The following is a 25,514-nucleotide window of genomic DNA, read 5'->3' on the forward strand; positions in this document are numbered from 1 at the left end:
CCTCTCCAGTGGTGATAAAAAGTTCGTCATAGGTGAAACCGTGACACTGCTCTGTGCTTCAGCCTTCCACCAACTGGAGGTCACAGGCTCACAGATGGCCACGCCCTCTCTGAAGCTCCTCCCTCATTGCGAGGAATATATTTATTAGGACATAAGTTTGATGTAATTTTAATGAAGAGTTCCTCAGAGACCCTCCTGAAGCTATGGGTGCTTTGACACCATTTCTGTTTCAACATGAGGTCAGATTTTTCTAGAACTCACCTTCAGTCCAAAAAGTTTTTCATGTTTGTGGGTGAAAACAGAAACCGAACACGTGTATTTATTGAAAATCTCTTTATCACCTGACAGAAAGAAACTGCAGCAATTTATTACAGACAGTGAAATCCTAACCGTACGTTCACACACAGGCTGACAAACATCAGAGAAACTTATATACAAAACAAACGGGCTCTGTCTCGAAGATCAACTTTACTTGGTCCCAAATAGAAATGATTTCAGATTTCTGGATTGTTCGACACACACGGAAGTGTCCAGTGTACTGTGATTACTAACAAATGTCCTCGTCATCACAGAGTGTTTTTCATTTTTACAAACGTAGAAAAGTTTGTATAAAAACCTGTTCTTTATTAGTCTGCTGATTCATGTGCTCTCAAATGTTTCTGAATTTCAAACTTCTCACTGATTTCATTTTCATGGTTAATGTGACTTTTTATTTCCTGAGACTTTGGAGAAATGGACACAATTTAAAAAACAAAACAAAAAAAGAAAAAAATATGAGACCTCAGAAATAAAGAAAAAAAAACACTTTTTATAATTAAACGTTTAAAAATATTACATTTGTAGTAAAAAAAAACAAAAACAAAAACAGATGGCGTTTGCCTTTAAACTGCAGTCCGCTTCATTTTCTGGGCATAAAATTTAGAGTTTGATGTGACTTTAGTGAAGTTTGAGTGTGTGTGTGGGTGTGTGTGGGGGGACGGATTACTGAACCACGGACACATTTACAACGACAGAGGTGCCCGACAGTACTGGAGAGAAAACCCATCAGCGAGTGACAGACGGGAGGAAAAACTTGCAGGAACAGGAAGAAAAGGAGAATCCCTGCTCACTCAAAGAGCTCCATTCCTCTTACATTTCAATTTTAGATCATTTGTAGGCACGCAGTATCCTTTTCAAGTTCTCTAATGTTACTCTTTTTAACGATGCTGCGGAGGCTTCCCCTCCACGGCGCCCTCACACACCTGCAGCTACGTCAGCTTCAGCCGCCAACAGCAGAGAGCAAAGACGGAAGAAAACCTCAAACAAACACTTTGATATTCACCCTTTCATTGTTACATTTTAACACATTCACACGTCAGCGATTAGAATCACCAAGAGTCACTAAGAGTCCTCTCCCTTATCTGATGAGCTTGAGCCCAAAATCAAGGCCATAATTAGTGATAACAGTTAATAAAAGCATTAAAAGAGATCATTAAAAGCTCTGAGCTGATTTTGCTAAATTACCCCCGATATTCATATTTGTCCACACGGCATCAAAGATATCAAACACAGACAGGAAGTAAAAAAGTATGTTTAAAAAAAAGGCACAATTTCACTTTTAAAATGTCAAGAGTGACACAAAACATTAAAAGACCTGAAAGCTAATGCTCTGTAATGTCCAGCAGGGGGCGACGACTCTGGTAGGAAAACAAAGTCTGTCGCTCGTTTCATGTGAAAGCGTTCAAAAAAAAAAAAAGAAAAAAAAAAAGAAAAAAAAAAAAAGAAGCGTGCATCACCAACCAACAGGTGATGTCACAGCAGCTAGGTCCATCTTTTAGGTACAGGCTATGGATAAACCTGACTGGTCCACAGGGAGAATTTAAGGAGGACTAAGGCACGTTTGGCAAAGGACCGCATTTCCACAGTGTCCAGATAAAAAACATGAAATGAACTTTAACTCGTCTGCATCAACTAAATGAGCGTTTATGAAACAGCCCCTGGATGGTTGACGAGCAGACGTCTCCCCCTGCTGGACACTCCGAGTCATTTCAACACAAGTAAGGCTGATGAATAATCAACTTTAGCACGCTCTCAGTCTCGACCTGAGCATCGTGAGGCGTTCAGGCACACAGACGGTACTTCAACAATCAGGAATATTTTCCTTGGTCTGAGGAGGTAAAAGTGTGCAGCATTTCATTCAAATTAAAAGTAAGGAGAATATATTTTAATATCAGGATTCTGCTGGAGAGACTCGGACCAATCGGAGGTGCCGACGCCTTCGAAAACACTTCTGTGATTTTCCTTCTTGTCCATCTGATTATTTCTATGACAACAGGACGATAAAGCAAAGCGTTTATCACAAACTGCGTAAAAATAAATCCTACAATCTAAACTACAGCAGAAGATTTAGTGGTTTGATGGTTTTAGTGTCTCTCGTTTTCGGCGCTCTGCACAGCGACAGGGTGATGATTTCTGAACAGAGCGCCCTCAGCGCTGGGAAAAGAACTACAAACTGGATTTAAAAAGAAAAAAAAACATGGACGTGAGGTCAGCATTGGAAGCTCCACCCCTTCACTATCATGTTAGAGGAATATTGGGAAAAGTAATGAGCGACCTCACGCGTATGAGCAGAAAGACGCTTAAACTGTCTCGTTGGCTTTGAGTCTTTCCTCCTCTGCCGGCGTCTGGATGCCGTTAGTGTGCTCCTGCTTCTTGTCTTTGTTTAGGAAGGGAAGCCCCTTGCTCTTCACCATCAGGCTGAAGTCGATGGAAAACGCCACAGTCGCCAAGAACCCAAAGACCTGGACGACAGAGAAGAAGAAGAGCGCTGCTGTAGGTGACCTGATAACACACTAGGGCTGCCACGATTGGTTGACTATCAAAATCGTCGACGACTGATTTAATAGTCGACGCGTCGTTTGAAGCTTTGTAAGATCCCAAAAGACGCAGGAATAAGTAGCAGGATTTAAGAGTGTAATAACGGACTGAAACAGAAGATGGCAGCACTGCATGTACAAGGATGCCAGCTGCCGTTAAACCCCGAAGAAGAAGAAGCTGTGTCCCAGAATTCATAGCGCAGCCCAGCTCAGTTTCCAACAATGGCGGCAGCTAGTTAGTTTTAATATTACTCTTATTATTCTTTCTGGGTCACAAAATAAACATTTAACATATTTTCAGGCGAGAATGTAGCTGTGTAAACCTCAAATATCTGCTCAGTTTATCAAGACACCGCATATTTTCAAAAGCGCTCCGACGTTTTCGGAGACGTCTGTTACCCACTAGCTTGATAGCTAGCCGGGGGGCTAGGCTAACTAGAGCCGTGAGAACACCGGACTCCTGGCAGATCGTTTTCAAACCCACCGCCATCTTTCGCTACTCAGGTTAAACATGATATATGAGTCACTTAGATAACTTAAAATGTTATTGTTTGGCTTTTTTTAGTATTTTATTTGTTCCTGAGTAAATCAGTTTGTCTGAGATTAAAGTTATAGTTTTTACACAGCTGAATAAACATCAAGCAGACAGCTGATTATCAGAAGTGTGAGATGCTGGAGAGTTTACTCCGGTGTCCTGTTATATTTTAGATAGCAAGGAGTTTATTAAACTTCACCGAAACAATCTGCAAATGTCATTAAACTTTAATAAACTATCATCTTGTCTTTACTTTTAGTTAGCACAGACCTTAAACACTTAAAGCTGTAAGCTAATGATAGTTATATAAGAGCAGATGCTGCTGGTGCAATAAGCTGTACTTGTACGTCCAATGGATGATGATCTGATTAGTCGACTAATCGCAAAAATAATCGGTGACTAGTCGACTATCAAAATAATCCTTTGTGGCAGCCCTATAACACACACTGTCAGCCAGGAAGGAAAGGAAAGGAGGAGATATAGAAGAAAAGGAAAAGGAAGATTCAGGAGGTAGGAAAGGAGGGTAGTGCGAGTCCGAGGACGTTTTCTCACCACAGCAACGGTTGCCTGAACCAAAGAGCCGCGATCTGCGGCGAAGATGCAGGAGGAGATGAAGAGCAGCACAGCAATGACCCCGGTGTAAATCATGTCCTGTAAAAGAGAAGAAGAAGAAGGTGAGACGAGCGCCTCCGACAGTCTCCGAGTTGCCGCCCTCAATCTGACCGGATCAACAAAACAATAAAAGTGGACTTTTCTCAAACTGGAGGCGCTGCAGCGTGACGTAAAACAGCCACACGCTTCATTTTGAGCCTTGAGTCTGGATTTTTTTCAGCATGCTGAACCCTCGACTCACCGTTCACGGCCTCACTGTACTTAATAATAAAGCTCTGTTTGTAATACTTCACATGTGACAGATTTTCATGGAGACAATCCTGCTGAACATCCACACGTTGGTTTAAGTCCAAGTTCATATTCAGAGCTACAATCCAACAAGTCTCGGTGTGTTAAAATGTTTTGCTGCTTTGATCCATCAGTTCTATGATGTTATCTTTGTGCCACTATTCTGAGCGCATGAAACAAAGTTTGCAGGTGCAAGTGTTGCATTTTGAAGAGAAATTTATTTTGAGTGACGAAAAGCTGAATTTGAGTGAACAAACTTCATTGCTGCGTGCAAAAAATGTATTTCAGTGTTTGCTGTTATCCACACACACACACACACACACACACACACACACCCTCTCGCTCATTTTTTGCGCTTGCTCGCGCTCTCAACGTTTATGCCCGTGCGCGCTCAACTCTTTCTCTACACCGTTATATTTGTGCCACAAAACCAGCCAATCACAGACTTGGATGCAAAAATATCTGATTGGCTGTTCTGGTCTCCAATCAGCTCGAAATGACAAAATGCAATATCCCAGAATGCATTTCATCCAAAACTCAAAGGAGGCAGTGGCGGAGGAACACAGAGTGGCAGAGTTTGAAATATTACTCTTTCTGGGTCACAAAATAAACTTTTAAGATATTTTCATGCGAGAATGTTTCTGTGTAAACTTCAAATATCTGCTCGATTCATCAAGACGTCACATATTTGCATAAGTGCAAAAACTGAGCGAGAGGAGCTGCTGTTGTGTGTGTGGAGATAATAGCAAACACTGAAATACATTTTTTGCACGCAGCAATGAAGTTTGTTCACTCAAAATAAATTTCTCCTCAAAATACAACACTTGCACCTGAAAACTCTGTTTACGTGCGCTCAGAGTAGTGGCACAAAGATAAGTTCTAACACTCTGGACTCTGACTGGAGGCTACAAGTGCAGTTCAGTCTGCAGACTGTAGGTGGCAGCATCACACAGTTATATGACAGCTGCTTTTACTGGTTTTCAGCCACAGTGTGTGTGTGTGTGTGTGTACGTACGTACTCTGGGACGTCTTTAGAGTCGTAGCTGCGATAAAACCAAGTTCTGACTTCAGACTTTGTGTGACTTGTTGCGGGTGTGAGGCGTGTCTGCAGACACGGTGCGGTGCACGCTTTGAGTTTGGGGCCGTATCTCGTTTTAATTCATCGTTTAGCGGGAACGAATAAGTCCATCATTCTGAGGCTAACGAGGCTCGACCGCTCGTACTCGTATTTAAACGCACCACAGCTGGCGGGCACTCGCTGTGGCACCGAAGTGAAAGGTGATGTTCACAAACGTTCCCGATCACTGAGATCCAAACTCGTCAAACACACAGTAGATGCGTCTGTGGAGCGACCGTGACAATCTTACATTACCTCGTTCTCACGTTGTCACAGTCGTTGGCGTCCACGCTGCCTGACAGCAGGGCGACGCCATCAGCCTTTAGGCCCGAGTGCTAAACAGGAAGCCGCCGCTGATGGCGAGGCGGTGGCTAAAATGCTTCAGCCTCTGCGCTTCTCTCATATCGACGGTTTTTTCAGCTCCTCTGTTCTTTTGTTCAGCTTCATTTAAACTACAAAGACCACACAGAGCAAACAGACACACTCGGACCGCCATTACAGTTCTTCCTGATTGGCTGCCCCTCCTAAGCAGCAGGAATAAAACAGATGGGAACGGGTCACCTCTGAAACCTGACTGTGGAAGCGTGGGCTTCAAATGCCTCTCACCACGCTTCCCTGTGACAGCGTGCTCTTATTGTGAAAGTTCAGCTGCTGCTGTTCCTGTCTGGTGTTTCTTTGCGGGCAGACTCGTCATGTTGAGGTTTCTCTTTAATGGCTACGATGAGGAAGAACTCTGTGGCTCGTCAGCCGTTTGAGCAGACACTGGTGTTAGTGAGCACCGCGCTGCGGTCGGTGTCCTCTTCCTGTTTCCACACACCACGGTGGAGCTGAGGCCTCCGGTGGAAAGACAGCGCCGCTGAAAATCAGTGCAGCGGAAAGGTTCGGCCTTCAGCTTCCGGCTTCCTGTCCACGCTCACTTTTCCTCTGAAAAGCAGAGGAAGCAGCGTCTCTGGCAGAGTTAAGGCTGACACCAAAACAATGAAGCTGCGCCGCCATTTCTCAAAGGTCGGCCTTTAAACGGCTGCAGATACCAGCCGTGAACTCACGCCAACTTTACTGGATCAAACTCTTGATGCTCTGACCCCTCCCCCTCTTCGCATCCAATCCCACGCTTTCCTGGTTCAAAGTTCAGAGCAGGTTTTTTCCATGTGGACGTGAAAATGAGGGAACGCTTTAATTACTTTAATCTGAAGTTATTTATGAGCATCTTTATTTAGGTGGCTCATTTCCACGTGAATGATTTAACAGGGAGGTTTCGTTTGACTGGCCAACTTTAAATCTCATCTCTATGAAAAACAAATAAGGTGGGGGCGGCCTGGTTTGTGCTCAGCCAATCAGAGAGGCAGAGGGCGAGGGCTCGATTGAAGCTGGAACCCTCATTAGCTTTGAGAACAGCTGTCGAACTCGCAGCTCCACATGCAAACATTTCCACCCTGCTGAGTCTGAATTTGCAAAAAGAAAACAGTCCGCTTCTCGTTTTCGAGTTTCACTGCACCCACGCTGTAAGATGAAAGACTGCGAGCTGGAAGTGTCATCAGGGAGAGACTAAAATAAACCGTCTGTTTTCATTCTGGTGCGAGACGACAGCGAAGCTCGCAGGAGGAGAGCCGGGACAAACGCCACCGCCACGCGTCCTCCTCAGACTGATTTTACTCGAGTACTCACACGAGTACCCGACTCCCTCAGAGTTACTCTGACATCGCAGACCGAAAGCATGCTGCGCTGTCCGTGCTCTGATGCTGCAGCTCAGCGAACCAATGCAAAGACAGTTTTTATAGTCAAGGTTAAAATAGTAAAAAGTTCCTCATCTGTCCAGAAATTCAAAACGATGCAAAATTAAATGTGTAAACTGAAGTCAAAGGACTGGATTATGAATAACACGGACCACGAGCATCATGTGTTGCCGGGTTAATGCCAGCTCAGCACTCTCTGGACAGCTCATGAACGAGTGCTGGGCCGACTCGGGTTACTTTGAACATGTATGTAGCGACCTGCTCCTCTAACGACTGCCGGTCGGGTCGTTATTGTAGTTTGGAGTGAGCTTGAACAAAGACTGTGCTCTGAAAGAGGAAGTGACTCTAAATAAAGCCAGACATGAACTCTGTTCAGGTCACTGAGCTTCTGAATCTTTCTCACGCGAGCGGAGAAGAGTGACTGAAACACGATCTCCAGGTTCTTACCACAGTGGGCCAGGCCCCGATGTGAATTTTTTCATGCAGCTTAGTAGAAAGGAGGACGAGCAGCAGCAGGGTGAAGAGGAAGGCCGTGCAGCTGACGAACTCAAAGAAGTAGAGAGGAGAGCAGGTGAAGCAGCTGTCCACAGTCTCCTCCAGGATGAAGGCAATGAAGGACAGCACCTGAGGGACAAACAGGAAGTCAGCACAGGTGAGCACAGAATAGAAACACAAGTCAGGGTGGCTCCTGGGACCACTCCTGTTGGCTTCATACATCAAACGGTCGGCGTGTTAGAGCGACATGTTCTCCTAAAGCAGAGCCCGACCTGTGAACACTACTGTGAATCTGTCACGGCCTGTGAAACCACGGCCGTCCACTTACTCAGGACGGCGCTATGCAGAGATGGACCTGCAGGTTCACCAAGTTAAACCTGAGTCTTACAATAAAACGTGCAGTTTCAGTGGACCGGCCCACTCAGGACCACAGTGGGCTGCAGTTTGACATGATAACAATAATGATTATTCTCATATTTTGTCAGACATTTCGATGATTATGAAGAAATAATTGCATAAAATGTTATTTTGTTTCACTTTTCCCGCTGAAAGCTTCTTCAGCAGCTCACTTATTCACCAGGCGCCAAAAACGCTCCGCGTGTTTGATTTGTTTTATTCTGCACGTCTGCTCCCGGCATCGAACGCTGCAACTACGACACACGGGGAGAAACTGACCTGATAGTCACCACTTCCTCCTCCTGTATGAAACAGACCCTCCAGCCTCTGTCAGCTGCTGCCCCGTGTATTCGTCCTCTTGTCTGAGACGACGGCAGCTTATTTGTTGAAATGTGACGTCTCTTTCCAGTCTGAGCGGCTGCTGGCAGTTTCAGGCCGGCGTGACAACACAAAGGCGCCGGCTCTGCTGCATTTCATTAGAAGTTGTGGTTGAACCGCTCCGACCGCTCAGCTCTGTGTGGGCGGCAACAACAGCGATTGCTCCACACCAGCAGCCATCGCAGGGACGCCCTGAGCACATCTGAACCACCACAGCGGCGAGACCACGAGACCGTCACCCAGCAGGAGTCGATAGGAGCGCTTCACCCCTCAGACCCCCTGAGTTTGGGGACCTGAAAGAGCAGGCAGTACGAGCCTGGGGAGGGGGTGATGTTTGGACTACAAACATGGAGGAGTTTGTGGTTGAGCTCTTCCAGGCCCCAAACACTCGACTTTGTTTTTATAAAGAAATACTCGTGTTGTGAATGTAAACAGACCTTTAAATGACTCAGAGAGCAGCGCAGTGCAGGAGGAGCTTCCTGTAACCGCTGAAGGAGCAAGTCAGGACCACACCAACTCTCTGACCACTTATCAGGACAGAAACCTTAAGAAATGACACTAGTGTGCTCTGATTGGTCCAGATGTAAGTACACGATGTGTCGAATGCACTCTCGAGAAAGTCCAAGCCTGCCAGATTTCCTCCGTCTGAAACGTTCGAGGGGCGTGTCAGAGCTGCACACCTCCTTTCTGCAGGTGACGCCGTCCCGTCGGCTTCTTCACACCACGACCTCCGGGTTCGTAGGCGAGTGCGGAGCAGCTGGGACGAGACGGCAGCTTCAGGCCTGAGGCCGCGGCTCTCTGCAGAGCCCTCCCTCTGAGCTCACGGTGGTTGGAAGGTGGGACATGAGATGACTGAGAGCACGTCTACGTTCCAACGCTCACCCGTGGTCATGAGGTAGTTCGTAAAAGAATAAAATCACGAGTAAAGCTGCAAAATGAGCATAAAGACAGAGCTGAGAGTAGAGTCGACGCTCGTCCAGACCCAGGAGATCGTCACGCCGACAGATAAGCACCAGGATCCAAAGTCGGGATCATCAGGAACCAGGCGGAACAAACCAGCGTCTGTGCACGTGTGCAGGGATACTTTCCTCTCGCTGTCGCGTGTTTGTCCTCGTGGTTAAACCGAACGCCAGCCTCTGTCTCCGTTACAGCGGCGAGTTTAACTGGAGGAATATTCCATGTTAAAGTGAGCCTCAGCTTATAAAAAGGCTTTGTGCTTTTCTTCAGACAGACGAACCCAGAACCACAGAGCTAGCAGCAGACCGCCTGACGTCAGCGAGAGCGGCGCCGATACTTTTATCCTTCAGTCAGCAACACAGACATGACTCATTCTCCTTCAGTAATCTGATTACATGTTCTGTACCACCAGAACACTTTTAGGGACGCATATTTCTTGGTTCTAGGAGCAGAAAACGTGAAACGTGAGAGAATCTGAGTGACTTTTGAGTGTTTCTGTAAATACTGCCACTGTGTTTGTGCCCGTCACCAACATCCTGCACGTGCTGAGTGATCTGCTCTCACTTCCCTCACTACGTGGAACTATACGAACATAAATATGCAAAGATTGAATTCCAGCATCGCTGTCATCAGTCAGGCTGCCGCCACCGTGCTGTTAACATTAATCTCCAAGTCAAATCAGAAAGGCAGCGAGTGGGAGCAGTGTGGAAATCAAAAACCTTCTCGTGCACCTCTGCTGTGTTTATGTCTGTAGAAGACCGTGTGTCCGTCACCGGCGCTGGATCTCCTCCACGTGTCCAAGCTGGTTTACTTTAGGGAACACAAAGAGGCGACTCTGCAGAACAGGGCGGGCGAAAACGCTCTCGCCCTGGGGCGGTAATGTGGAACTCCACGCTGACAGCTTCGTCTCACCGTCGATGTACAACCTCAAAAACAAATCTGAGGTCTTAGGGTTGGAAACTCGCATGAAATTGAGGTCACCTGGAACAGAAAGTCGAAGTTTGCTCTGATTCGAGGCCTGTGTGCATCACTGAATGTGATGCACACAGAGTCCTTTTGTCCCACAAAGATCCTGAAATATGACAAACTGCTCAGGTCACCTTGATGGTCCCTCCTGTTACGCTTTAACGGGTTCAAAGGTGAAGCAGCGTTCAGTGTCTTTGCTCGTTTCAGAGCTTTACGCTCCACTAAGCTTCACTACAAAGAGCCCAGCTCCTCTCAGTGTCTCAGACGTGTTTTGTTCTTTATGCTCCTCTTTCATCAACGCTTTAAACAGCTGCAGTAACTGCATCGACACCCGGCTGCGCCTCTGCGGTCGCTCGTGTGAAAAACAGCAGCTCTTCTTGTCCTTTCATCTTGCTGTAAAAGCAGACGTCTGATGGCGTTGCAGTAATGAAAACACTGAACGTTACAAACGCGTCACTCATGAAACGCTGGGTTTTAGAAACCTACACAGGCCAGCGTGCACACCCTGAGATCACCCCGAGAGACTTCCTGTTCAGCACGGACAGGTGAGACGTGACCCGGCGCGAATCAGCTGACTGGGGTTAAACTCACCACAGGAAGTCACAGTGGGAATCCCGCACGAGTCTACAGTGAAGCTGCTGTTAAAAACTCACCGGGACTTCCTGTCTGTTTCACAATAAACTTATTTAGCACTGAGACAGTGGACAGCTTTTATTGTAAAAGCACCTGGAGAGGCAGGGATTGGAGCTGGACAACAGCAAACGCGCTGCTTTAACCTTCAGACGACCAGGAGGTGCATGTGTGTGTTTGTTAGCGATTCTCAACTTTCAGAGATTTTTATATTTTTCTAACATGATTAAAACAAAGACAATAAGCAGCAACATGACGAGGATCTAAACGACTTATAGGATTTATGCCCAAAACGGATTAATGTCAGAGACTGTTCCAATCTCTCACAGCTGAGTCCACAGTCCTCCGCCACTGCAGTCCTCCGCCTGCAGTGGTCTACATCCACCCAAACACTCAGCTGTTGTAACTACACCTCTGTGGATGAACAGGCTGGAGGCAGACGGCACATGCATGTGGTGACTGGGGTTAAGTGTAACGCAATGCTACATACTGGTTTTCAAACCTGCAGTTATGAGGGGCAGCCAATCAGAAGTTTAGATGGACAGAGGCTGAGTATGGACATAAACATGGATTATTTTGAGCTGTGACTCATGCAAAGCTGCTCTGGTGGAGCCCACGTGGAAAAACATTAACCTGGGCCTCCTTCAGTCTGTGGCTTTCAGTTTATTTTGCAGGAAGGTTTCACAAAGATCTGACCGCACATCCTCTTTCTGCCCAGCACCCACCCGCGCCAGCTCCCTCCAGACTCCCGGGGCCGGATGCAGGCGTCGTCCTCCCACCGAACACCTCACTGAGCTGTTGCAACAGCAGCTCTGAGATCTGCTAACGACAGCCAAACTGACCGCTCCGCAATACTTTCACTTCCCGTTCTGCAGCTTCCTGAAGAGCTGCTGGATGAGGAAGATCCAGTCACAGAGAGGTCACACACAAACACAGCGACTGGTTCCCTCGCACCACGGAGCACGGCTAACCAACCCATCCCGCTCCTCACCGTCCGGCTGCTAATGCGCATTCATCTGTCCTGAAAACAGTCCCCAACAAACGAACCTCCACTTCCTGTTTTGCTGTTAAATTCTGTGTCTAAAGTTTGTGATGTAGAAGCCGCCGAGCCCGGAGCCACAGACTGGATGTGAGTGTGGAGTCACACTTCAGCTAAGACAGAACCTCCACATTAAAAGCACCAAAGCGACCTCATCCCCGTCTCCTGTAACCAGGAAGTCACAGACTGGTTTGGTCATCATTGCACCTGCACACGTGTGGTACATGCAGCGGCCTGCAGACACCACGGCACGTTCCTCGACTGGCTGCTGGAGGTCAGAGGTCAGATGCAGAGAGAGCGCTGCACCAGAGTGAGTGGTCCTGAACAGATCGCAGACGTGTCTCCAAACATTCGCTAACTGCTCTCAGTGAAACTGTCGGTAACTTTTGCCATATCGCTGCACAAAAGCAACAGATATACATTTCTCCCTAGCAACCAGTGGTTGCCATGCAGCTCTGAGAGCAATAAAAGCGTCCTCACTCCGGTGCACACAGGTCAGGACATACACATGAATGTGTTTACCACCTGTGTGAGTACGACGCCAGATGGAATAGTCTCCGCCCCCTGCTGATGGGAGAAAATGGACAGAAACATGAGTGTGCATTTGTTTTGCTGTGTTTGAATATCTGCTTGATTCACTGACGCAGCGACACTTTTAAAAAGTCAGCTTAAAAGCAGCTGACGCAGATTTCGCTTCTTGTTTTTGGAACCGTGGTGTGACACTCACAGATGTCAGCACGTTTCACGCCGGGAGTGTTTCCGCGCAGTCGTTCGGTGCGTGGCGGTAACACGGTTTATCTAAGAGCGCCTGACTTCAGCAGCAGGTTTTGTGTTGCTGTCGGCTGAGACTAGTGCTGGGCCATATCATACCGTTCACGATAACACTGGTGTAATGTTGGGCAACGATAAGAAAATGAAACATGGCGATAGAATATGGGTAAAACGCGCATGTGCAGTGCCTTTGTTTACATGCGCACATGGCGGCGACGCAGAACCAGAAGAGCGAAAGCGGATCGTTGAATGAAACCATGAACCTGAACTGGTTTGTAAAACGCTGCAGCTTCACTGGTGTGGAACTGGTTTAGCTTTCGTCCGTCAGATACACAACAAAGCACTATTTTTGGTAGCGCATGCTAGCGGGCCGTCGTTATTACCGCGTTGTTTGGAAAATACGGCGCACTTAAAATCATCCTTTGATTTGTCTGAAAGTCGACAGAGCCCCTTATAATCCCGTGTGCCTCATGTATGAACTCTGGTTGTGTTTACTGACCTCGAAACGATTTTATGTGCACGGCGCTCGAAAATCTGTCAAATGTTTCAGTACGACTTTGCTGAGCTACGAAGCCGCACCGCTTGATGGATTGTCGGAGCGTTACGGCTGTCGTAGGCGGAGCCTCGCGGAGTGATACGTACTGCGCTTCAACATAATGTTACCGTATTGTGTGTGTATGACCTCTTTTTAAGGTTTGTGGATATTATACATGGTTACACTGAGGTTATGTCGGCCAGTTTCCACTGGAAACGCCTTTTGGTTAAACTGTCAGCGAGGAGTTTGCATTTGCGCTGTTAAATGTTTATATAACTTTAATGCAGATAAAAAACAGCTGCTTGTTTCAGTGGAAATACATTGATGTTTTTTGCACTAATAAAGTTGTGGAGTTGTAAAGTATTTTGTCTCGCATCAATTATATCGTCAGTTATATCGTTATTGCAAATTTCCAAATGTACATCGTGATAAATATTTCGGTCGCATCGCCCTGCTCTAGCTCAGACGACTCTTCGTCTGTAAAGAGCGCACAGCCCAACTGTTAAAGAGGCGGCACCACCGGGGTTTGCAGATCCAGCTTCATGTCCCACAGTGTTGTTGTGGTAATATCACCGCTGTGTACATAATTTCATACATGTACACAGGCGCACGCGTAACTCTGCTCTGCAAATGTTTGGTTTCTGAAGTACTTCGTACCAAATAGACGAGCAAATAATCAGCAACTCTTGTTGTTGTCTGTTAGTCTGCTCGTCTCCCAGGACGGTGGGGGTGCTGCCGTCCACCTCCGGCTGCTGGAATACGTGTGACTGAAGAGATGTCAAAAACCACCACAACATGAACTGGATCAGAGGGGGAAACACGGGACAGGATGTGCTTGGGCGAGTTAGTTAGCAGCAACTGAACTTTCACAATAAGAGCGAGGGGATCCCTCGTGAAACAAGACTACGCTGATGACAGATCCTTCCTTTGGAGTTATTAAACACGAGCAGGTCAGCGCTTCGTGAGGTCAAACTAAGACACATCAGCTCTGTTCAGGCCTCCGTTAAACATCTGGTTCCAGCTGCAAACCCCGTTTTAAACAGATCTGCAGGAGAGTGGAGCAGCTTCCTGTCTGATTACTGGCAGTGGACTGTCAACGCGCCACAAACTGCGGAGGCATTTCCTGTGCTGAGCAGCCTGAAGGGAGGCCGTGTGAGGAGCGTGCTGCACATCCTAAACAAACTGAGGTGAAAGCACAAGTGCACCTGGTTTAATCCTGAAAGGTGCGCAGAGTTGTTTTGGTCTCGGTCCAGGAGGATTTGTCCACAGCGATGATATTATTGTTGGTTACCTTCATCACTCCTCGCCTATTTTAGCATGTTTGCCTGCCAGGACATTACAGCATCACCTCACCTGCATGGATCCAGCTCAGCTGTACAAATGCTCAGAGTTACAAGTCTTTTTTAAAAGCAGCAAACAAGTCATCATCATCATCATCGTTACAGACCGATGATGAGTGCAGACTGTTCTGGATTCCTGTCACCATTTCTCACACTCAGTGTTTCCTGTCAGTCAGCTGATGGTCGTAAGCCTGCAGAGACTCGCAGAGGATCGACTCTGCAGCCGGTTGCTTTCGGTTTTTGGGGGGTTTCCACAGTAACGACCCTGAAATGAGCTGAAACTAGAACAGATCCTGTCAGCTACACAGCTGGGCTTGGCCACCAAGACATCACTCGTCGCTTCAGGTTGTTTTATACGGTCCAGCCTGCAGATGGTCAGTGGTCACTTTTCTCTGAGCTGTACTGTTATGATCTGCAGAGCCGAGGCCCCGCGGGCACGCCTCAGGCACGCCTCGGGCCCCGTGTGTTTGCATGTGCGTTTCTTCACTGCTACTCCTTCTGTAGCTCTGACATGTAAAGAGCTGAACTCTGTTTCACCAACACTGAGCTGCAGGAGAACCTGAGTGTTTGACTCTGACTGAGGATCACTGCACATGTGCATAATTCATGGAAGTCACAGCGCAGCAGCCGCTGCATTGTTTTCCTGCACAGTGGACGGTTACAGAAACATCAGACCCACAGCAGAGAGTCAGAGGTGAGGGAGCAGAGACAAAGAGTCTTTTAAGACATCTGAGGCAAAGTTTCAGCAACATGTCAAACACAGTTTCAGCACCTAAATAATGAATCTTTCCTCTCTGAAGCATCAGAAACCTGCTCTTCTGTCACAGCTTTCAGACTGAGCTACTGTTTGCCACACCGGACAGGAAACTGAGCACCTCTGCACAGGAAGGGCCCGGCGTCTTCCTGCAGGGGCGCGATCCTCGCTGTTAAAGGAAGTTTAAAGAGCGCGTGCAGGTCGGGCCAGAGCCTGAGAGCGATACAAATATCTGAAACTTACTCTGAAGGACGATTTAATCATTTACCAACATTAATGTTTAAATAATCCCAATCTCGATAATTCTTATTCCAACTAAATATCATTGATTTCAAATAAAAACAACTTTTAATTATTTAACTTTAAATCTGAGGAAGGTCGTGATTTTTTTTTTAACTGAATATTTTACTTGAACAGTTTTAATTGAAGGTCTGCAGACGTGCAGCACACAGAGGACACTGATGATGGCAGTGTCAGCTCACAGAGCAGCTCAGTGTAATCCAAACAAGGAGTGAAAGAAATGAAGCTTAGTTTCAGCAGACTCAGACTTTTACGACACACCTGCAAACACACGTTTAAGTTTCAGCCAATGAGCTGAGACGATGAGGAAACCCTGAAGGTTTCACACAGTTTGTGTGTTTGCAGGTGTGAATGAATGCTAAACGAAAGCATCTCATTGGCTAATGAAGAGTCACATGAGTCTGAGCATCTTTGAACTCACCACTTCAACGACTTTTAGGATAAAGCGGTTTCTGTCCAGGTGGGCCGAAGGGATCAGGCAGAAGCTGTTTCCGGGGTTTGGGGTCGTGGTGGGAGTATAAACTGGTTCAGCCATGATGGAGCTGAGAGAGAGAACAGAGACGCGTCAGATCACGAACACCACACACTCATGGTTTCTGCTCTAAAAGGGACAAAAAGCTGCAGTGCTAATATTTCAGAGCCATAAATGTCACTCGAATCTCACACCAGAGGCCGGCAGCACGAGGCGGGACCTGCGGCTTAGAGGAAACTTCAGGCTTACCTGGACCGTCAGGTAAACCTGAAAGGATAACCGCAAAGATACATCACCATGGCAACATATGCTGCTGCCCCAACCTGCTTCATTCAGCGGAGTCGGTAAGTTCCAGCTCAGCAGGTTTCATAGAGAAATTCCTTCAGCACAAAAACTGCTAAAGAATCCAGACGTGGCACTTTTAAACACACTTCAAGTCAGGCCTGCTCAGCATCAGTTACCATGGTGATGGTGAAAAGAGGACTGAAAACCGTGGCTTTAAGCTCGCTAACCCGTTAACCTCGCTTCGGATTTGCAGGCCTCGGATCTGCCAGCTCTCAGGACAGCAGCGTTATTAAAGCTCCTCCCACCATCAGACTTCATCTCTGCAGCAGCCTCAAAGTTCACAAAGGAGGAGAACCGGAAACCACATCAACACACAGTCCCAGGGGGTCAGGGGTCAAAGCTCACGTCACTGAATCCTGGTTTACGTTAGGGCTGTTCGATATAACGATATATATCGGATGATGATATAAAAACATCTATCGTTTCATTTTACGCTATCGTTTGTTTCGTGGTGTCGCAAAATAAACTGTTTACGGCAATATTTTTTCATCGTTCTGATGGTCACTGCAGTGGTTATATTAATTTCTTAAAGTTCTCTCTTTCTCTTATATGTAAATAACCACACTACTGACGGACAAGCGCCTGTTTTATGCGTTGTCGTTAGCAACAACGACGGGAACACCTTCGCGTGTCCGCTTGTTTATGTTCCACGTAAACCTTTCACAATAAAGCTCAAGATCCTGTTGAGACTTTTCAAAATAAACTGAATCACGTGAAAGAGCAGATTATTTATGGATGAGAAGTAAAGAAGAGCCGCCAGGTGCTAAAAAATAAACCTTAGACTCAAACGTTAGAACAGGCAACCCGCAGCACGCCGTGTAATAAATACAAAGAAAACAGCATTACAACTTATGTCTAAAAATGTATAGTTTCGTGCATCGGTTAAAACACTTGACTCCGGGTAAAGGACGTGCAGCTGGAAACACTTCACGCAAGTCGAGCTGCCCGAGATTCACAGAATTTACAGAAAATGTTAAATATTATTTTTTTGTGATTTATATCGTTATTATCGTTTATATCGGACGATAGAATTCTTATATCGGGATATGAGATTTTGGTCATATCGCACAGCCCTAGTTTACGTCACATTCAACGGGAGACGAAGTCATTTTATAATATCTCAAATGCTTGCCCACTTCCACAGGAACCACGTGACCACCTTTAAAATCCCACCAACAACAAATAATAGTGATAATAATACCCAGCTGCACCTACACAGCAGGTGGGATTACAGGCTTTTAAAACGCTGAATGAACGTGAAGTTAAAGCTGCTGAGCAGAAAACTAAAGCAGTGATTTGGATTTAAGGACAGATGTGATGTATTCATGTCCAACGATGGGAAATCCCTGTTTCAGAGCAGCCGGAACACGAAGTCCACCTTAAAAACAAACAGTGAAAGAAAAAAGCTCAGATCTAAATATGGCGTCAGGCTCGTTTGTCTTCATAAACAGCAACAAGGTCGACATGACGTCACGCAGTACAAATGAAGTGAAAAGCGCTGAAAGGTCGCTGAATGTATTTCTGCACGCGTCCGTCTGCACTTCAGCCTCCGCGGAGCTTCTCCGTGGAGCTTCTCCGCGGAGCTGCGAGGACATTTCAGATCAATTTCTCATTTTCACAGTAGTGAAAGCGAAAGTGATCGGGGCAGGTGAGCACAGCTCAGGTGTGATAAGAGCAGTTTATGAAGCCATTAGTCGGCCATGTTTGAACCACAACACTGAACTGCAATGAGAAATGCTGATAATGAGCGAGTTTGTGATTACAGACAGCTACAGGTCCAGTCAGAGTGTCCCGACAAACGGAACACACGGCACGCCCCTACTCTGCAGATTATTCGGTGATAAACCAACTTTTTAAGCCTACACGGCCCGCGATCAAATACACGATAAAGACGAAGAGGCTGCTGCCGAAATGAAGAGCGGCTCGGTCACTAAATATCTGAAGATTCTGCGATGATTTTAATTCAGCGCTTTTCTCCAGAAACGACCCTGGAAAATAAAATTGACCTAATTCTGAAAGAAGTCTGGCGTACGTCGCACTTCCAGTGAAACGGACGCGCAGTGGGCTTCGTATTGACTTTTGATGGTGGCCTGAAATCTGCGTAACGTAACCACTAAAACAGGAAGTGAGGATAAAGTTTGAAGTGGATAAAAACGCGAATGTTCAGAAACTCACCGTTCAGTTTTCTGCCGCTGAGGACGAAGATAAAGTTTCCAGCTGTAAAGTTCAGACTCAACTCGAAGCCGTCTTCCTCTCTAATATTACTCAGACTTCCGCATTCTGCCCTGCCGTGCCTAACACACCGGGAAGATTTTCAAAATAAAGGTGCTCAACACTAGTAACAAGGAAAGAGTTTCAAACAACCAAAATAAGACAGAAAGGCGTGAAAAGGTGACACAATACGTGAAAAGAAACAAAAATGAAATGAATCTTTAAAAAAGGTGACAATAAAAGGAAATAAAGTAAAATCAGAGAAAAGTAACAAAATGAAACACAAAGTGATCAAAACCAGAGAGTGACAAAAATTCAGAAAAAGGAAATAAAGTTAAAAAAGAGGAAAAATTGAAACAAAATAAGATGTCAAGTATAAATAAATAAGGTGATAACAAGACAATATTAAGACATGAAGAGGCAAAAATAAGAAAAAAAGACTAAGACAGTGTCTGCGACAAGGAAGAAAAACAATGGACTCGAACAAGAAACATGTTACCAAAACACAAAGTGACCAAAACAGCATTCAGCACAATAATAATAATAATAATACTAATAGGTTCAATAAACTTGCTTTTAATAACTGTAAACCATCTCTGCCATCAACTGTTGAAGGTGTTTCTGGGGCAGATAACATTGCAGCGTTATGGAGACAGCATTACAGCGCGTCGTTTAACTGTATAAAAAGTGAACCATATGAGGACAATTCTGACATGAGCAATGACACAATAAGTGTAAGGACACATGAAGTATATGAAGCCATTCATAGGTTATCTGATAATAAATCCTCTGGTTTGGATCACATCACTGCAGAACATTTAAAACATGCTAGTTTAAGGCTAGCTCCTCTTCTAGCGCTCTGCTTCACTGGGTTTATGATTCATGGCATATTAAAATACACAGCACTGAGTCTGGTAAAGGTACCAGTTATGAAGGACAAAGCTGCAATAGTGAGATGTTTGGAAAATTACAGGCCGATTGCACTAGCCAGTATTTTATCTAAGGTGTTAGAAAGAATCCTGTTTGACAGAGTTAGTGTTCATCTCTTCTCTGGATAATCAGTTTGGCTTCAAACCAAAGCACGGCACTGACATGTGCCACTGTGACACTGACATGTGACTCAAGGAAATAGTCAGTTTGTACAGGGCTAAAAATTCATCTGTCCTCATGTGTTTCATTGATGCCTCTCAGGCTTCTGATCGAGTGAACCACAGAACACTTTTTGATAAGATGAAGAGACGGGGAGTTCCTCAGTACATCGTGAGGATTCTCTCTTACTGGTACGCTCATCAGAACATGCAGGTTAAATGAGGAAGCAGTATTTCTGCCCCCTTTGGTGTCAGCAATGGTGTTAGACAGGGTGGGATTTTGTCTCCAATTTTATTTAATTTATATGTTGATGATCTGTCCATACAGTAAAACATTGATAAATCATCTCATGTATGCCGATGACCTGATTGTTTTTAGTCCAAGCAGTGCTGGGTTACAGGAGCTTCTCAATGTCTGTACTGAATATGGTGTGCAATATGACATGCTAAAAGTGCTGTTTTGATATGTAGAACCAAGCAGGATAAACAGCTAAATTTCCCTTTGTTTAAACTGGCCCCAAAAACTCTTTAAGTTCATAAAAAGGTGAAATACCTCGGTCACTTTATTACTGAGCAAATGAATGATGATGATGACAGATACAGACAGCGGTGTAAGCTCTATGTGCAGGCAAATGCTATTGCTTGCAAATTCAGCTTTTGTTCACTTCCAGTTAAAGTGGCTTTGTTTAAAGCGTAAATACTGCCCCCTTGTGGTCATCCTACAAACACTGTAGCACGCAGAAGCTGCATGTTGCATATAATGATGCGATGAGAATCCTTTGCAGGAAACCTAGAAGAGGGTAGTGCCAGCCAGATGTTTGGACTTTTAAATCACTTTGAAGAAAGTTAATGTTCAATTTTAGAGAACGACTGGATGGCTCTACAGTAACATAGTAACAGAGTCATTTTAGCGCTCACATATATACATATATATATACACACATATATATATACACATATATATATATATATATATATATATATATATATATTAGAGATGGCACGATACCACTTTTTTATGTCCGATACCGATGCCGATATCATAAATTTGGATATCTGCCGATACCGATATGAATCCGATATAGTGTTTTTTAACCAACAGAACTGTTTTTTAAAATATCTTGCTGCATTTTGCAAGTCTGCAAGTTCATACTCAAGTTTAAAACAACAACTACACTAAAGCTATTCTGTTATACCTGTATACAAAAAAAATATTTCATAGTTCAGCAATACTGATCAATCTAATAAACTTAAACCTACACCATCCTCCCTATTCTGGTATTTTAAAGAGTACTTAGCGTAAATATTAAGCAACCTAACTAATAGGGTTCCAACTCCCAGCAACAACAAAAATAAATAAATAAAAAATAGGGAACCACCCCTCACGCTCCACCTCATGATGCTTAATCGACGTAATCAACCTTAATTTGATGCAGTGCGAAAAAAAATGCACAGAAATCAATTATTTTTCAAGAAATATTAAATAGATTCAACATCTTTCTTCAACAAAATTGCAGACTGCACAGATGGTACCTTCCCAAAGGAAAAAGTACTATAGCTTACTAGGGTATATATATTAGACTTAATAGTCACTATATACAGTAATTGACTTCTATTCATTTTACATCAAATTAAAACTTTGGGTGTCAGATAATTATTTATTAAAAGCTCGACATTTTAAATGAGAATAAGAAAGAAAAGTATGTCTTTGTGCCCCCTTTTCCCTGTTCATGCCCTACGGCCCCCCTGGCTAAACTTTGCTAGATCCGCCCCTGCACAGTTACCAGCCGTCAGCTACGTAGAAAAAGATCCTGGAGTAGAAAGTAATATTAAATAAATTCTAACAACAGCTGATCAAGCTTAAACGTGCTGCTGTTGTTCAGCCGCTGGTTTCCTCTTTCTGGTGCAAAGTGGGCCAAAAACAAACAAGAGAGACGATCAGCTGATCATTGATCAGTTTCATGATTGAAGTAGCAGCCGGAGAGCGAGAGGCAGTCGCTTGTTAAGCTTAACGCAGGAATGCTTAACAAACATTCAGAGATGGACTTACACACTTGCTTTACTTCTCTCGGGGATAACTTTGTCGGAGATGAAATGCCGGGTTGCTAGCGAAGCTCCACATGCTATCCAGACCACCGACAGGTCCCGCATGCCACAGCCGCTCTATCACGTGATGCATACTGCTCCGACGTGCTAACGTTCTGAGGTGAGTTACGGCGTGTTGCAAGTTTTGTGAGGTGCTTTCGTGATATTTAATGGATCGGATTACATTTTTTATTTTTCTCCGATATCCGATCCAGTAATTTAGGTCAGTATCGGACCGATACGTAATATCGGATCGGTCCATCTCTAATATATATATATATATATATATATATATATATATATATATATATATATATATATATATATATATATATATACACCCATATTAAGGTTGGTTTTTTTTTTTTTGGGGGGGGGGGGGGGGGGGGGGGGTTGTGTGTGTGTGACAGCTTTACCTATAACTAAAGCAACCTGTGGGAATTATAACTTTAGCTGCAGAATAAGAAACAACCAAAGGGTTCAAATACAAAAATGTACAAAATGATTTTTTTCAACCACAATATAATGGAGTAAAAATATACAACCCTACTAGAGCACACGTTTAGGATAAACACATCATCAACAATAAAAATAAAAAGTGGAAAGTCGAAAATTGAAGAGAAAAAAAATTAATTCATAAAAAACAAAAAAATGAAGAATCATAAGTTTGCAGATAAATAGAAACGGAGTAGAGAAAAAACAATTTCATTTACAAAAAACAACAAAGAGAAAGAACCAAATTTAACAAAAACAAACAAATAAACAAAAATCTGTGAAGGAAAAGGCAAATTCAAAAATAAAAGAAATCAATAAATAAACCAAAAATATTCATAATTTAAAAATATGGGAAGAAAAAAATGACCTGAATCGAAAAAGAAGCTCGTAAATCTATAGTCAGATATAAAAATATAAATTAGTATTTTTTTACTGCCCGTGTCTCTGATCATAATGTGAACCGTACTGCTTTATTACAAGTGAGTCAGCGGCGCTCCTCCGGCTCTGCTGCCCCGCCTGTGCCGCCGGTGTGCGGCCTGCAGGGGTCGCTGCAGCCCGCGCTCCTCTCCCACGTCCTCCGCTCCCTCTCCGCCGGCGTGTGTGAGGCTTTCCCCGCTATAAAGCTGCGCGAGGTGACTGGAAGCTGGAAAGGCTCTCCAGCAGCCACAGGAGCAGGAGGAGGTGGAAGAGGAGGAGGATGAAGATGAAGCTGTGTGTCCGTACGCTCGCAGCTGATCTCAGTTCAGTCCGTCTGAGCTGAGCGGAAACTTTGGATGCTTTTCTCGCTCTGGAGCTTCTTCTTCTTCTTCTTCTTCTTCTTCATGAACATCTGAGCAGGTAAAAACTCAGAGAGCTTCGTCTTTCACAGCCTTTACTCATCATTCCTTTATTGTTTATGTCTCCACTCTGACTTCCTGCCTGATTCTTTAACCTTTATGATGACAGAGAGGTGATTAAAGCTGGATTCACTCCAGCACTCTGAGCATCTCAGGGTCAAAGCACTCTCCTCTTCTCCTCTTCATGTCTTTAGTCTCACGGAGGATGGATGGGTGAGGGGTGGATGGGTGAGGGGTGGATGGGTGAGGGGTGGATGGGTGAGGGATGCATAGGTGAGGGGTGGATGGGTGAGGGATGCAGTCTTGTTTTCTTTTGCTTTGTTCTTCAGTTGTATTAATTATGGGGTAAATGTAAATGTTGGAGTGCTCCTATTGGCTGAGTGTGTTTCAGATATGTGGAAATGAGCCCACGTAATTTACTGAGTCCCGTGGACATGAAAGGACTGGGCCTTTATTTTGAAATGAGATTGAGTGTTAGTGTTTCTTTGTGAGAAACAGCACAGGTGTTGATTTATGACCCCACAGTGAGCTCCGTGACTGTCTGTGGATTTTTCACGGGTACTTTGAAAAGCAGGAGAAGCTTCGGTAGCGCTGACGTTTCCTCGCAGCCAGTGAAGCTCTGACTGGAGACGGATGTTTGTCCTTAATCGCTTTGTGTGTTTGGCTCATTAATCAATATGATGGATCATTATTATTCATAAATGTGAACCACGCACAGAGAGACGAGTTATTCATTATTATCCCTGCAGATGAAAAACTTCTCAGCTCGAACTGATCGATAAAGCATCGGTTATGATCTATTCTCCGAGAATGAAGGATATTCGTACTTTGGTATCATGTATGGTTCTCGGTGTTTATTGATCAGAGCATCGATGCTTTGTGAGTCCGTCTCCACCTGTGGTGACGTCACAGTGACCTCAGCAGCACCTTCCTGTCAGTTTTTTGAATTTGTGCTTCGTTTATGAATCTTTGTGATAGTTTGTTGTTTATTTCCAGAGTCGTTTAAAAAAAACAGTTTTTGTTTCTTTCTTTGTTTTTTTTTTTTTTTGTCATTTTGCTTCTTTTACAATATTTTTCTTTTTTCTACTTTTAACCTGTTTAGTTTCTGTCTGTTAGTTTTTTAATCATCATTTTTTAGGCCCTTTATGCACCTTTGTGTTTTCTTTTCACCTGTTTGTTTCTTTTTGTGATCATTTTACATGTTTTTAATAACTTCCGGTCTCAACATTTTACAACTTTTTTCAGTTTTCATTCATTTTACATCCAATTTTGCACACGTGACCACTCCCCCCCCCCTTCACGTCTCTCTGAGATCACTATTTGACTCTTTTGTGATCGTTTTGCATGTCTTCTCGGTTTATTAGTTAGCTTTTGTGCATCTGTTAGTTTGGTGTCTCCGTTTGGGCATCCCCTCTGTGTCCATGTTGCTTAATGTTTTGGGCCCTTTTGCATCTTTTTCTAACCCCTGTGTAATCTTTGTTGTGGCCACTGTGTCTCACGTGTTCTTTCTTTCTATTTGAGAACATTTTTTAAAAATCTATTCTTGTTTTCTTATAGATGCTTAGTTTAGGTTTGCAAAATCAGATACTCATAAATCCCAGCATCTTTTTCTTTTCCGTGTAGCCAATCAGTTTAAAGTCACAGGGGTCATGTGACTCCCTGGTCCTGGTTGCTGCCTGTTAGTGGACGGTGAGGACCTGTTTTGCATTCAGAGACCTCTGTGCAGCACATGAGCCAGAGGTTGGGAAACATTTGTAATATTTGCTTTGAAGTTGGGCTGATTTGCAGACGTGTGGGGTGATGAGATGAAGAAGAGCGATAACACTCAGGGAGGAGATGTAAAAGGTGCAGCTTTGATAAAAACCCGTGAAACACGAGCAGATAAACCTGTGCCGCAGCTGCATAATCGGACATTAAATTCAGCTAAAAATACCTGGTGCCATGTCTTTGAACGCCTCGCAGGGCCTCAGGCCGCCGAGCCCGCTCTGCTCACATCCTCAAGATTACTTGATTATTTTTACAGGATTAGAAAAGTTCAAAGTTACAAACGTTCTTTTTCCTAATCTTGTTGAAAGAGTTTTGGACCACGTTTCATTCAGCTTCACTTTCACGCTCAGCTCTCTCGTCACCACACAGACCGGCACAGCGTCCTCACCACTGCAGAAATCCTCTCGCTCTGCTCAACATACTAAACTCCTCCACTCGGCCCAGTAACTCCTTCTCTGCCCGGACTCCGCGCTCTCCCACCTCACAGCATGACCTCAAACCAGCCCAGTGTCAG

General features: G+C 44.7%; 1 protein-coding gene across 3 annotated transcripts; it reads right to left on the reverse strand.

Moving 5' to 3' along the window:
* Window positions 1-318: 318 nt before the first annotated feature.
* On the reverse strand, window positions 319-18,809 carry cmtm6 (CKLF-like MARVEL transmembrane domain containing 6). Of its 3 annotated transcripts, none has more exons than XM_085424001.1 (6): window positions 18,694-18,809; window positions 16,123-16,243; window positions 7,588-7,764; window positions 3,943-4,041; window positions 2,594-2,780; window positions 319-2,491 (listed from the first exon to the last, which is right to left on the reverse strand). In XM_085424001.1, exons 2-5 carry the CDS (start codon window positions 16,234-16,236, stop codon window positions 2,619-2,621), a joined length of 552 nt encoding a protein of 183 aa, XP_085280127.1. In that variant the 5' UTR covers window positions 16,237-16,243; window positions 18,694-18,809; the 3' UTR covers window positions 319-2,491; window positions 2,594-2,618. The 3 variants fall into 3 exon arrangements, with proteins under 3 accessions (XP_085280127.1, XP_085280126.1, XP_085280125.1); XM_085424000.1 differs by adding an exon at window positions 17,734-17,896 and having other exon boundaries at window positions 319-2,780; XM_085423999.1 differs by having other exon boundaries at window positions 319-2,780.
* Between the last annotated feature and the right edge of the window lie 6,705 nt (window positions 18,810-25,514).

This window comes from Rhamphochromis longiceps, linkage group LG11 (genome assembly GCF_057381845.1).
Source record: "Rhamphochromis longiceps isolate RC_006_pf linkage group LG11, R_longiceps_female_GT1.1, whole genome shotgun sequence".
In the NCBI taxonomy this organism is placed as follows: Eukaryota; Metazoa; Chordata; class Actinopteri; order Cichliformes; family Cichlidae; genus Rhamphochromis; species Rhamphochromis longiceps.